The 14,164-nt window shown below is 35.5% G+C and overlaps 1 protein-coding gene across 3 annotated transcripts in view; it reads left to right on the forward strand.

Annotated features, from left to right (window-relative positions):
- Window positions 1-14,164, forward strand: part of CARPB (Carbonic anhydrase-related protein B) — a 212,854-nt gene that overhangs the window by 95,517 nt on the left and 103,173 nt on the right. For all 3 annotated transcript variants that reach the window (XR_004690101.1, XM_035079777.1, XM_035079778.1), the window contains exons 5-7: window positions 4,156-4,251; window positions 4,356-4,422; window positions 4,513-4,667. Coding sequence is in view for 2 of the 3 variants with exons in the window: in XM_035079777.1 (XP_034935668.1) it covers window positions 4,156-4,251; window positions 4,356-4,422; window positions 4,513-4,667 (318 nt within the window). In the remaining variant the exon portion in view is untranslated. The remainder of the gene's footprint in view (window positions 1-4,155; window positions 4,252-4,355; window positions 4,423-4,512; window positions 4,668-14,164) is intronic.

Consider the following 14,164-nt stretch of genomic DNA (forward strand, 5'->3'; position numbering starts at 1 on the left):
CTTTAATTATTTGTATATTCGCGCTCGAGCAAGATTAAATTGTTACCAACTTTATAATCCGTTAGTAAGGGAACTTCATAGCAATCAAAAACTCTGATCAACAACTTCATAAGAAAAAATGTATGATTGCTCCATGAATAAACTCTCATTTTACTCAATTCTTGCGCAACAAAAATTTTTCAATTTCGTATATTATAAATGAAACAATGATGCTACTTCGTAGTATGCTTAATCGAAAGCCAACAATTGCTTTCCGTGCAAATTCTTACTTCCAGCTCATGTTTATGTTATAATAAGGAAAATATTTTAATTTTAAAAATTCTAACCTGCAAAAATCATCCTATAACATGTATAGAGACACGGTAGTTCCTCGTCGTGACGTAAGAGCAAGATGGCGGCGATTTATGCTTGGCGCACGAGACACTACCGTATCTCTTTAAATTACGATAATAAATGAATTCAATTGAATACAAATTTTCAACAACATTCAAAAAATATGCTCCATACATGCAATGTGATGAACTACTGCTCGAAGTCAATAGCATTTTTCTCAAATTGATCTAGTTGTCTGATCTGCATGTCAAAAATCATACAATAGTCGAACTGTAATAAAGCTTTTGTCGAGAATGTTTTTTTTCTTTTTAACAACGAGGTGAACAGGTGACTTTTGTCTATGAATAAATTGAAAATTTTTTAAAACATTTGCGTGGCCCATAAAGGTAGATCCATCTGATTAATCAACATCTTTTAAATAGATAATGTTCAAGAGAGACCAATGCACGGAGATAAAGTGGCCTATAGGTACTTATGAGGACTTACACGAATTAAAAAAATATTTTTACTAAGAATGTCTCCAAATAAACGTTTTACAGGAATCAAGGACATTTTTGTCTTCTAATAATCATTTGATTTTTATTGATGTCACGAAGTTCTTAAGTAATTGTTTCTTCAATAAATCAAAATTCGTTTCTCGTCACCATGTCCTCAGTCGTTTCAGTTTTCTATATACACTTATGAATTATTATCAAACTTGCTCTTTATCACTTCGTATTTATAGCAGCGTCGCGATATAGTGCTCAATTTATTTACTGGATAGTATTGGACGTCTGTCTTTTTTTTTTATTACTATATATTCAATATTAGAGTTGATAATTCGATTTTACTATACATACTATCATATACCAGTATATCCCTTTATACTTTTCGTAAAATTTCCGGTTTTATCGGGACCGTCCTCGTATCCACCGTTGCTAATTTTATAGGGACCGTTCTCATAAATACCCTTTTTGATGGTTGATTATGAGTACCGTCCTTATAATCCCAAAATGTCCTCACAAGTGCCGCGAAATCTTCGTTTCGGTCCCTGTATCCACCCTTCTATAATGAATAGCGTTCAAGGTTGAAACAAAAATCAAGCTTGCCACTATACCTGTTGTGACGTGGAGTAGCAGGTGATTTTCTTATTAATAAATTCGCGGTAGGTTTTCCCTGCGAAAAAAAGCACAATAATAACCAATAATTAATTTTGAAGGTTTTAGATTTTATTAATATTCTTTCATTGATACCGGCTAGCTATTTTATAAATAATCATAAAAACGTAACAGAAAATACTCGAGAACAATTACTCTTAATGTGGACTGCGCTTCAACTAGTGAATTACTTTATCAATTCAATTAGACCCCAAAATAAGTATTTGTTAGTCTTACTGCCTCTCGCAACGTGTTTAAAGACTCGAAAGAAGTCCTAAACTTACACTTCTTACTCCGGAACGCCGTTTAATTATATTTATGTAACTTCCTTAAATCCCTGAGCAAAAATACGTCGGGTAGGCAATGATGATTTATTACAATATTTTCTATGACTCCATCAAGGTCGTCACAGTAATAGTTTATAACTCGCCAGTCGCTAAATTACGGATCCCTTATAAATTGCTCTCAAGGTTTATGTACGCTACGTGACCAATTTTATAAGGCAAATAGAATTTGTTTTATCATGAAGAGAGTTACGCAGACTACCCAGAGCCTCGCAAGATAAACTTGAACGACAAGATTCATTATAGTGTATAGAACAATTTACTCTCAATATTCTCGGTAATGGACACGAGAATTTCAAGCTCTATTTCTTAGCTTGGCAAAATGATTAAATTAATAAATTTTACAGCAATTCAACAATGTGTGACAATGCTACCAGCCTCCCAACGAGTTTTGGTGACACCACCCGCCTTACTCAGCGTTGTCGCAAATAAACTAACTACGGCGTTCCTTAATCATGCTAGAAGTCTCAATTGCCAAAAGAGTAACAACAGTTTACAGATCCTGCTTCCCACGTTGATCCGGTGAGTCCCAAGATAGCTGACTTCCTTGGCTAGCGGTGCTCTTTTGTCCTATACTGCAGTCGCTTTTGTCAGCTTCTCTTTACTTCTCGGCTACTCCCAGCCCCCAAGAAGTTCACAGCTTCCACCAAGACAATAAGTGTAGCACAATAGCACACGAACGTTTGCGTTTCACAGAATGTTTTTGTTAGTGACGGACTTCGACAACTTGTCTGGTGCACGGTTCCGCTCGAACTTGTTCTCGAGATAAGACAAAGTGGCGTTCCCGTTGTGACCTCATGGAAAAATGTCCTAACGCCCTCATAAATATTCAATTCATCGATATAGAGTTAATCCATAGATGACGGTCGGTATTTATCGACTGCTGTCGCGGTGAACAATTATATCAGCTGTTCACCGAATGCTGAGAGGATAAAGGAGGGGGGGGGGTGATGCTCACAACGTTACAAGGTCAATGGCTTTAGATTTGTGTACTCAATAACAAACGGAAAATTACTATTAAGTTTTCGAAGTATTACAGACTGAAATAAAATATGGAATTTAAACAAATATCAATTGTACATGGAGTTGAAAATTAAATAAATACATGATTCTCGTTGAATTCATGTATAAGTATGAAGATTCGAGGAGGACGCTTAGCAGCGTTCGTAGGCTCTCTGGGGTGGTAATAGTATGAATTATGCGTCTTTATAGTATTTAGATAATTGAAAGATATTTCTATGATGATACTGTAGCAGACAGACGTGCGAGAAATCTTCGTAGACTTGTTTTGTCCCAAATTGATCTTCCAAAGTCAATAATTGTAGTCAAACCGGCCAGTTGTGATAGTGGAAGAGAAAAAATTGACAGGGCTCTCTGTTTATGCGTCTATCCTCGGCAACATCTCACGGCGGAAGAGAACGAGTGTCGCAAATTAGGAGACTTCGTGGATAATTGAAAGGACATCTGTCCTAATTTCTCTAACTAGGCTGGTTACGTGATTATAATTTGAGAAAATAGGTCACACCTTACAATCTTCAGAAGTCTATTTTATCCTTGAGAACTGCGTATTCGCACAAAAAGATGGATACTTTCTGTTGCACGAGAAACTAAAATTGTTGCTTGAGTTAATTTCTTATACTGTCTAAGAGCTGAATAAAAATGACAGCAGATGAGCTACACCGTAGAATGTGGTCAGGAGAGGTACACACACACACAAAAGACACTTTTATTGAGCTTTATTATAATTTTATTGGCAAAACTAAACTCTTTATCAGGTTAACAATGAATCATTAACACTAGTAGAGTTTTTAAGAACTTTTTCGAACTTGGATAGAGCTTAGCACAATTATTTAATGAGAAAACAGAAAGAGCGGTAACAGAGCACGTGTCCTAGAGCGTCGCGTAAACATTAATGGCTGCAAACACGTTGTAGCCGACGTCGGTAGACCTAGCACAATAGTAGAACAACGATCATTGGCTAGGTTGGAGAAGACGAGCTGCAATTAGTTGAGCGCTGAAAGAAGAGCTAGGATAGAGCGAGCAGATCGGGTGAGCTCGACTGAGCACGAGTTGGAACGAGAGCTAGTCCAGCTGACAGGTTGCGATTAACCTCTCGTAACACTTTCTAAAATTTGATGTAAAATTACATTCATCAGCTGTAAAGAATGGGAGGTGATGCATCAGAATATCTTCGTTGTGAGTAATCGCTACTATGCGAAGCGATGAAATGTTATTTTATAGAATTTCACTAGATTTTTTATTTACTAAAATAACTTTTTATTGATAATCAATCATTTATATTATATATATTATCCTCTAATTATTCTTATACTCTTAAACAGATCCAAATTTTCGGATTCAATTCTGAACTGTATAACAATTATTCGGATGCACTCCATAGACCTCAAGGAACTGTTGCCATATCGTTGTTATTACAAGTGAGTAGGACGAATCAATTATGACATAGATCTTAGTTAAAGCCCGGTCGATTCTAATTAGAGTATTGCTATTTAAACTTCTTTAAATATCATATATGTTTCAGGTTGGCGATCTTTCGAATCCTGAACTGAGAAAATTTACCGATAAATTGAATGATGTAAAATACAGAGGTAAAATATGTATTCATTTTCATAAAATGGAATTTTTCAAATGACAAATTTTAAATTGGTGTATGTAATAATCTCTTTTGAATGAAACAGGTGAGATGACAGAAATACCTCGCTTTGTTGTACGCGAGTTACTACCAGATACGAAATATTACATGACGTATGAAGGTTCTATAACGATGCCTGCATGCCATGAAACAACAACGTGGATCATACTCAATAAACCGATTTATATAACAAAACAACAGGTAATCGTCGTAAACTAACATTCAGATAAAAAAAGAATCATGAAATATGGTAGTATATATAAATTGTTGCCATCTCAGTTGCCATTTTACCCTGATAAGTTATTACCGTGGCTCTGAACAACTTACAAAATGACTTATGCAGTTTTCCCTTGACAAAACAAATGTTTTTTTTCTTGATTATCTCAGAAATATATTTTTATCTATTATAAAAGAAAAGAATAAAAATTTTGTAAAACCCATACTAAGCGAAATTCGAGTAAAAAAATCAGAAATATAAAATTAATGAAATATTTTCTAAACAAAAGGAATATTATTTTGAGCAGTCGAAATTGTTATGGACTGTATTCTTTGAGTAAACTAAAAGAATTCGATAAATTTAATAGCACAACTTAACATTTATCAACGATTGTTCACTCGACATAGTCTAATCAATGTGCTTGAAGAATTTCAACGTTTTCGAATATCAACTAATTAAGGTCAACAATCCAATGAAAACAGATTTTTGCATTAAAGACGCTATATCTATACTAGCTTATTCCTGCGATTTTGTTCAAATGCATACTATTTGTCTGATATAAACAATAATTAATTGGAAGATATAATGAACAATAACTCAAAATCACGTTATTAAAAATTTTTCTATCTGACTGAAAAAATTTCTTATTCATTGTAAACGCTCTATGGAACATTATTGCTTTATAATAATAGATTGATTAAGTTGAGTTTTAAATAATAGCTTCATAGTTTAGATAAACGAATTCGATACGTATCGTTAGTAGATAAAGGTTTTTTCCAATCAACTGAATAAATGACACAGTTTTAAATTTTTGGGCATTAACTTCATCAGTTTATTATTCTCTATACCCGACAACTGGTTCCTACGCAGAAGAAGTCTCGGTAATAAACACATTGATATACTTAAATATATTACTTCATTATTTTCTTACGTAGGAAAATCTTCCACCTTTTATAAGTGGAATTAGATTTTTGAAATTATTATTTCAATTCACCGACAAATAGTAGCGGCAAACAAATTTTTCTGCAGTCCATATCCATCATGCATAGAAATAAACACCACGATTTGCTGTGTAATCAGGTATTCGTTAACTGTATATCCATTTTTTTCTCTCAAATATTTTTTTGGTCACTCTTTTGAGTTTGAGACGGATAGTCCTTGTTTTCCTGTCCTGAGAAGGACATTTTATTTGAGTACCTCGCCTCATTGGGCATAATTCTGGGGATGGTTCAACTTCTAGTGGTGACGGTATTACTTCGGACGTGATATTCTCACCTTTCGAAATATGGGGAAAATAGTTATTTTTAAAATAAGAATTGTGTCTATAGTGATGACTCCACTATTTGTAAATTTTCAATTGAAAATGGCTGATAGTCAAACACATGTTAGATTGTGTAACATTTTTTTTCTGCGTCCTAAAAGGTGTACATGAAACGCATCTTTTTTCAGGTGTGAATCCTGATCAAAACCATCCCTGCGAAACTATGTCTATTTCATCGAAGGCGCTAAGTTATTTGTATTTACCAAAACGACTAAACTGGCATAACTTGAGACTAATGCCAACTTAAATCTAAACTCAATATTCCAAAACTTTATAACTAAGTCGAAATTCACGAAATATCCTAAAAATTTCAATAACTAAAGCTAAATCTCAGACTTAGATCTAACTTAACTGTGGTTCTACAACAATCACGATCTGAATGAAATAATTAATAGGGTAAGTTAAAGGTTCTAAAATGTATAAATGATCCATAATCCATTATGGAACGAACAAAGCTTTTATAGAGCGCTAGCAGTGTTACTGGATTGGATCCCTACCATGTGCCACGTAGATACTTGATGATATTCAAGGCACGTTGACATTTGCTGTGGATGACTTGGAGATGGTCTTTAAAGGATAGTTAGTAGTCTATTATGATTCCTAGAAAACGAGCTTTGTTCGTAGAGCCGATAACATACTCATTGATGGAAATATTTACACTTCCCGGCTTGATGTTTTGTTTATTAAAGTGGATGAGAGAGGTTTTACTCGGAGTGAGATCAAGTCCTGCTCGCCAAAGATTTTTTTTAATGATTACTATTGCGTGTTCCAGTAGAAGACTTCTGATACTCCTATTATTTGGATCACATGTACAATATAACAAATGTCATTTGCGAATTATAAAACAGAAATGGTGTGAGGCACGTTCACGGCAATATAAGAGACGTGAAGCATATATAATAGCGGACTTAGTACTGTGAGACTTCCTTATAGGTGGACCTAACTTCATCCCCAAGCTGACCAATCTTGATAAATCTCTCATATGTGAGGAATTTGATAGCAGTTTCTCAGAGCACCCAATGGAGGCTAGTTTCTTAATCAGGATATTTAAGTTGACATTATCAAAAGCACCTTCAACGTCCAAAAAGGCTGCTTGGACTTCTTCTTTATGTAGAAACGCGTTATCAATAGATAGAGAGAAAATGGCAAGGTTATCAATGCATGACTTTCCTTTCCTGAATCCATGTTGAGAGGCTGGTAGATGTCCATTAAACTCAGCCCACCATTGGAGTCTGTTTTTGATAATAGTTTCGAAGAGTTTGCATACGCAGGTGGTAAGGGCTATGGGTTTTAGACCTACACAATCAGCATTAATTGTGAAATGAATAAAGAAGAGTTTCCAGCAGGTTGGGTAGGATCCAGTAGCGTATAGTTCGTTAAAAAAATCTAGCAGCAGGAGCTTATATTTTATAGGAAGATTATTGATGACTTCATAGTCAACTCCATCTACCCCAGGAGCTGATCCAGCTTTTTTGTTATGCAAGGCTACATTGAACTCAGTGAATGATATGTAGGAATCCAGAAACTCATTTTCTTGATGTGCGGGAAGCCACTCAGGGTCCGATGGAACCCATACTAGAAACCAGGCTATTAGTAATTTGCTGAATGAAGAATTTATATTTTTGCTTGAGTTCTTCATAGCTGGAGGAGAGAAAATCATCATAAGATTCATTTAGTAGCTTAGCAAACTTGCTCCAGTCAGTTCGAAGAGATTCAAGTTTAAAGGTTTTTTTTCTGTATTGACTTTTTTCCACCGAGACGTTGATAAAGATTGGAAAGTGGTCTGACCGTCGTAGTTCATCATGAACCTTCACCCAGAGTTTGTCAGCGAGATTTGGTGACGTAAAAACTAGATCAATGTTGAACTGCCTATTGTGACGAGGATCGTGATGAGTGATGGAATTCACATTGTATAAGAAAAGGTCATATCTCTTAATGGCCTCTGCGAGCTTTGACCCATTTGAATCTGAAAAATAACATTTCCAGTCAATATGATGAGCATTGAAATCTCCCAAAAAAATGCAGTTTTTTCGACCATAAGCATTTTGAGTTAGTGAGCACCACTGCTTGGCTGTTAGAGTGTGACCCGGCTGTCTGTAACAAGCGATGGTATCTAGAGGTGGGGATGTATTACTGACCTGTATGCTACATATTTCAACAGATTGATCAGAAGAAGTAATGTTCCCTAATTCTACAATGACGATGTTCTTGCGAATCAGAATAATGATACCTCCACCTCTGCCATAGGTTCTGTCCTTTCTATAGGAAATAAATCCTGGGCATGAAAAATTATTTTCAGGAGTTAACCATGTTTCAACACATACAATGATGTCTAGGTTAGCACTAAGATGAACGAGGTCTAGATGACGTAGGTTAATGCTTCTCGCATTCCATAGGAAAATTCTGAGAGTTGAGTGGTGATAATTAGAAAGAGTAGCCATCGCTATTAATAATTATAATAATGGACGGAAAGAAAGAGAATTCCTATTTTTAGAAGAGTAAGAGACGAAAAATTGACAGTTTATTGTGATGTATGATCTGTCTGGCTGGAACAGATCTCTGTATCATCCAACTCCATGTGACTACAGTCAAAGGCGTAGGCTTCCGACATTTCTCAATCAGAACTAACTGAGCCAGCTTCGAGTTTGTTGATAAGCCTGGTAAACCTGTTCTTGAGATTTTCGGTAGGAAGGTTGAGGCACAATTTCCTCATTATCGAGACTAGTTCCGTTGAGTCTAGCTTAAGTTGAATTAGGGATTCACCTATATTTTGTTGGGCATATGCTTTGTTGAGGAACTCTATAAGTTGGACGTAGCTGTACCTATAATCGTCAGGGTTATCATTGATAACAGTTTCTAATTCTGGAATATACAAAGGAATTATGGCATTTTTAATTTTCTTTACTAGACGACGTGTGAGAACTTGAGTTGGCTTGGAATAATTCATCAGCAAAAGAGGGAGAACTGCTTTCAGGTAGGCTAGGCGTCATATCTGAGCGTTGTCGATTATTTGGAGCAGAAACATCAGTAAAGTTATTTTGTGCCTTGTTTCCGTTTGCCGGTTAGAGGGAGGGATAACTTTATGGGAGTCGAATACTCATTCTCATTGTCTAAGGTGTTTGTTTGCTTACTTGGAATAATCTTAGTGGTCGTCATGGTTGGTTGAGTCTGAGAGATTTCTTTGGACTTGTCATTTGACGGGCATGCTTTTGCAATGTGAGCCTCACCTTTACAATGAAAGCACGTTATGTTGTCGACAGATGGGTAGATCCAGTAAGTCGTATCATCTACTTCAAGTTGGAGAGAGCTCGGTATTTTTTCCACGTCCTCGGGTTTGATATAAACCTGCCGCCTAAAACTTAAAATATGTTGGAATCCGGGAAGGTTAAAACCCGCCCGTAGTGTTGTGATTTTTGAGACGGCATTGATTTGAAGATCTCGAAGTTTGTTTTCAATTAGTCGATTGGTAATTACAGGATGGACATTGGAAAGTATTACTCTTTTATTGTGGGCAACTAATGGGCGGATACTCAGTGTGTGCTCTAGTATGACTATGTATTTGTGTGTTTTGACCAATTCTTCAGCTATTTTTTCACTTGCTAGGTAGGTGCAAATTCTATCATTTAATATTCTGGATATGTGTCTTAAATTTTCTAGGCGGCAGAGTGTGGCTACAGCAACAGCATACTAATACATGGCTAGTCCTTCAATGGCGCCTATAATGATTTCTTGGTCTTTAGTGGGGACGTTTTCAGTGAGTAAGGCTTTGGAAAAATTTATTTTTGGTTTGAAAGGTCTATGAGTGAAGTTCCCTAGACTCAGAGAGCTCATGTTTCCTCGTTGGGTGAAGTTATCGGCCTCCCGCTCTGGTAGACAGCACAGATAGAGAGATTGGTACCTGGGCACCTGTGACACTATGCACACAACTCCTCATTAACATAGATTAACACAGAGCGAAATATTCAACACGTAAAACGGAGCGAAACACAAACACATCCGATCCAAACAAGTACTGAATCAAGACCATTAATATATCTCAGCTAAAAAATCTTTTAATCAAATTAAATCGAACTAAATCATTATATTTCATATCCCAAATCAACAATTGAACTCAAATACTTAATATGAAAGCAAATCCGACCTTACGGATCCTCTTTCATACAACAAAACATTTTCTACGAACTACAAATTCACCGCTTAACCTTTAACTAGGGACGTGACAAATTGAGAACACTATAAGAAACATTTAGTCTCACAGGCTACTACTTTTGAATTTAAATTTTGTCATAAAATTGCATTATAATGATTTAAAATGCGTTGATATTTGTTTGTTAAAATGTCATAAAACAAATATAAAATATCAGTGCTCAGCAGTGGTCTGGGTGCGACCCGAAAGGTCCACACGACCAACTTCCCAGTGGAGAAAATGAAAAAACAATTTGAATAGAACCCGTTTCCATTTTTTATAACAAATGGAACTGTTATGAACGGAATACGTGTGTTTTTATTCATTTAATGCGGTTAGTTACTTCATTTCAGTAAAAGAAAAAATCGTGCGTTAGAAGAATTCAAATGTACCTCATAGATCCTTTTTTTCATTATTTACAACGAATTTCATTGTTATACATGAAAAAAGTATGTTTTCATTTATGTCATACGGTTGGGAACATTTTTTTAGTAAAAGAAAAAATTTTGCGTTAAAAGTACTCATATATATAGAAAGAGTCCCTATTTTTATTGTTTATAACAATTTAAAACTTATTATTTAAATATTACTATGATCAATAATCACTTGTTAGTAACAATGTTCAATTGTTATGAACACAATTCCATATTATTGACAATTATTATTGACTATTATAGCGTCTTTAATGCTGTTTTCTCAATCCTGACACGAGTTTAAAATTCTTTCATTGCTGATATTGTTTTTTAAATTTTTTTTTTCGATGAAATATTGTCATCATATATCCATACAAGTATTCCAATCATTTAATATTCATATTTCTGCAATGATATTGAAATTTTGTCTAAAAAATGGTATAATTTATAAATTGCAAAATTCAAGTAATTTCCTTTTTTTCCAGTTTTTTGATTCTGCCAAAAAAATGGCTTTACCGATTTTCCTAAAAACTTTTTCAGTTCTAAGTTACGTAATTACGCGTCGAATGCAGTTGGTCCCACGTCGATATCATTTTTTGTTCTCGAGATAATCGAGGCGAAAAATAATTCCGAACGCACGTACGAACATACGAACATACGCACATACGTACATACACACACACAGACGTCCACGTAAAAACTATCGTATTCAACTCTGGGGACCTTAAAACGTGGAGATATGTCAAAATTAGCGATTCGCAAAATCGGACCCATTACTGTAAATTCCCACTGGGAAGTTAATAATTCAATTATTTTTTATAATTACTTTGAACACAAATGATAATTACCACTTACTTGTACTTTTCGGCCTTACTTGACATGAGATCCTTATTTTAACTTTTTAATAGACCTTTCATAAATGATATGACAAATGTAACTTTTTTTATGAAAACTTGAACAATACAAACATTGAAAAACATAAAAGCTACTTCTAAAAAAAAATATAAAAATTCTGACACATACTCTGTTTGGCATAAATCATTGGCAATTTTTACACAAGGGTCGAGAACCCTGCAATCATACGGGATTGCAACACCCGACACATGTGTACACAGTCATTCTGTGAAGTAGGCGGACAAATACTGAATGTCCTTCGTTTGCCTCGACTAGTTTCAGGACCTAGGACATTTTCTTCAACCATATCGTCAGCCAGAACTCGTTTTTTCACTAGGCGTAACTCCCGTGAACGGGCTAATGACTTTAGAAAGTCTCCTCTATCTGTATTTTTGAGCTGATGCATATTATATAATATATAATCATTCATGCCGCTCAAGTCCACTATGCGGTAGAATACCACCATTGGCCACCTTCTCGTTCGGCGGCTGCTGGAATAAATGGAGCATCTTTTATCTGCTTTATCTACGCCTCCTTTTGTGATGTTGTAATATGGTATAATTTCAGGCTTTTTAGTATCTTCATCAACTACAACATCGTTATACAATGAGGACACAAGTATCACCGCTCTATTCTTCTTAGGGACATATGAGCACATAGTATTTTGTTTTGTAAAACCAGACAAAGTTGACTGGACATCTCGATCTTTTTGCGGCTGAAATTGGCTTAGTATTTCACGTTTGTTTTTTTTCATTGTACCCACATAAGTAAGCTTACGTTTTGTTAACTCCTCAATTAGTTCAATAGAGGAGTACCAGTTGTCAGCAGTCACATTTCGATTACTTTCTTCAATTGGTTGGATCAACCGTAGGACACACTGAGTGGGCACGAGATGTTTTTGATCTTGTGTGGTTAAACCGACACCGTGAGAGCCTTTTCCAGTATAAACATATCCGTTATAGAAATAAGCATTTTTTGCATCACATAAGGATTGTATGACTAGTCCGTATTTACCTGGTTTCTTATAATATATGAAATATATGAATATATATGAAATCATATGACTTCTTCCTCGAAACTTCACTAACATCTCATCTATGGTTACGCATTCACTCAATTCGTATTGTTGACAAACTTGTTGAAAATAAAAGATATCGCTGCCAACTTATCATCGTTTTGCCTTTCTGCGCGATCATCTGGATTATTGAATCGCAAACACGGTAACAATATGACAAATCTATTTTCTGACATGCCGCATCTAAATATTTCACAGCCTGTACCATCTCTCGCAAATAAGTCACTTGTACGTTCGTGGTTAGATTTCAAAACAGCTGAATATAGTAAAAGCCCCACAAAAGCCTTCAGTTTAGTCATATCAATGTCTTTCAGTTCAGGTTTATTCTGCCGAGCGAACTTCATCCTGTAACTAGCAATTTTTTTGTTAGTCCAAGTCAAAACTTGTTAGAGCATTTCTTTGTCAAATGCTCAAAGAGTCTTTCGCATCTTCACCTGTCAATTTCGACCCACGAGCATGCGTAATTATGTTATGTTGCAGTGTGCGAACCCTAGTATTAGGAGGCGTCTTCGACCATTTATAACGATTTTTACCGTAGTAAAAATTCGATTTTCGTAATTCCGAAAGAGGCAAGGCATCATCAGAACTATCGGTGCTATCTCCTTCTCTAGTGATCTGGCTCCCCACATTGTTGCTATCCACTTCTGAAATGTTCTCCTCTAGATCTTCATCTTGGTCACTTTCACGTAACTGCAAAAGTTCACGGTCGGAAACCAAAAAATTTTCAATATTACCTTCACTGTCTGATTGGTCTAAAGCTAGCAAGAAGGCATTGAATTCCTCTTCAAATGATGGACTATCCACTCGTAATACTTTTCTTTTTGATGAAGTCGACTGCTGAAGTTCACGTTTCCTAGCGTTTTCTGCCATTTTGCACTAAAAACCAAAAAATTGTTTGAAAAAATATTTATTTGACAACTAAGGACATGTAGCCTCACAGGCTACAATCGAATTTCAAATTAAAATTACGAACCTGTTACATATGTGACGGCACGTCTGCTTCCTTCTATGGTCGTTTTGGCACTAAAACAAAAGCTACTGAGACGCCGGGTCGCGGCAAGCGGGGGGAAATCATCAATTCTAAGAATTTACCAAACACACGACGCCTGTAAGACTACACGTCACTAGTTAAAGGTTAACCCATTCCAAATCAATTCTCGAAAACTTACAAACTTAATCAACTTTCATTTCTTTAAGAATAAGACGTCTCCCAGCATGAGAAAATTGCAGAGTGACACGTTGTTTTGGTCCTCTACTCCACTACAGTCTCTCGAGACTCAACTTAACAGTCCATATGGTTGACTCATTTACTTGTTCATCTTAACTCTGCTTTTTCTTATGTTATTGAGATTTCAATTGCTAGTTTAAATAAATAAATGAATCTCTTAGCCTTGGTTTTTATTAATAATCAAGAAATTAACAACTGACTTCATCTATACTACAATCTACATTTCTGGTGTCAGTCTGTCAGTTCAAAATGGCTAACCCGATTGTGACCAAATTTTGCAAACATTTAGATGACATTGTGTGAAAGGTTAGAGGCTACTTTTTGATAATATTGATTGTTTATAATAATCAAATTTGTTATAAAC

Source organism: Chelonus insularis, unplaced genomic scaffold (genome assembly GCF_013357705.1).
Source record: "Chelonus insularis isolate UGA/USDA-ARS -01 unplaced genomic scaffold, ASM1335770v1 contig_25_pilon, whole genome shotgun sequence".
Classification (NCBI taxonomy): domain Eukaryota; kingdom Metazoa; phylum Arthropoda; class Insecta; order Hymenoptera; family Braconidae; genus Chelonus; species Chelonus insularis.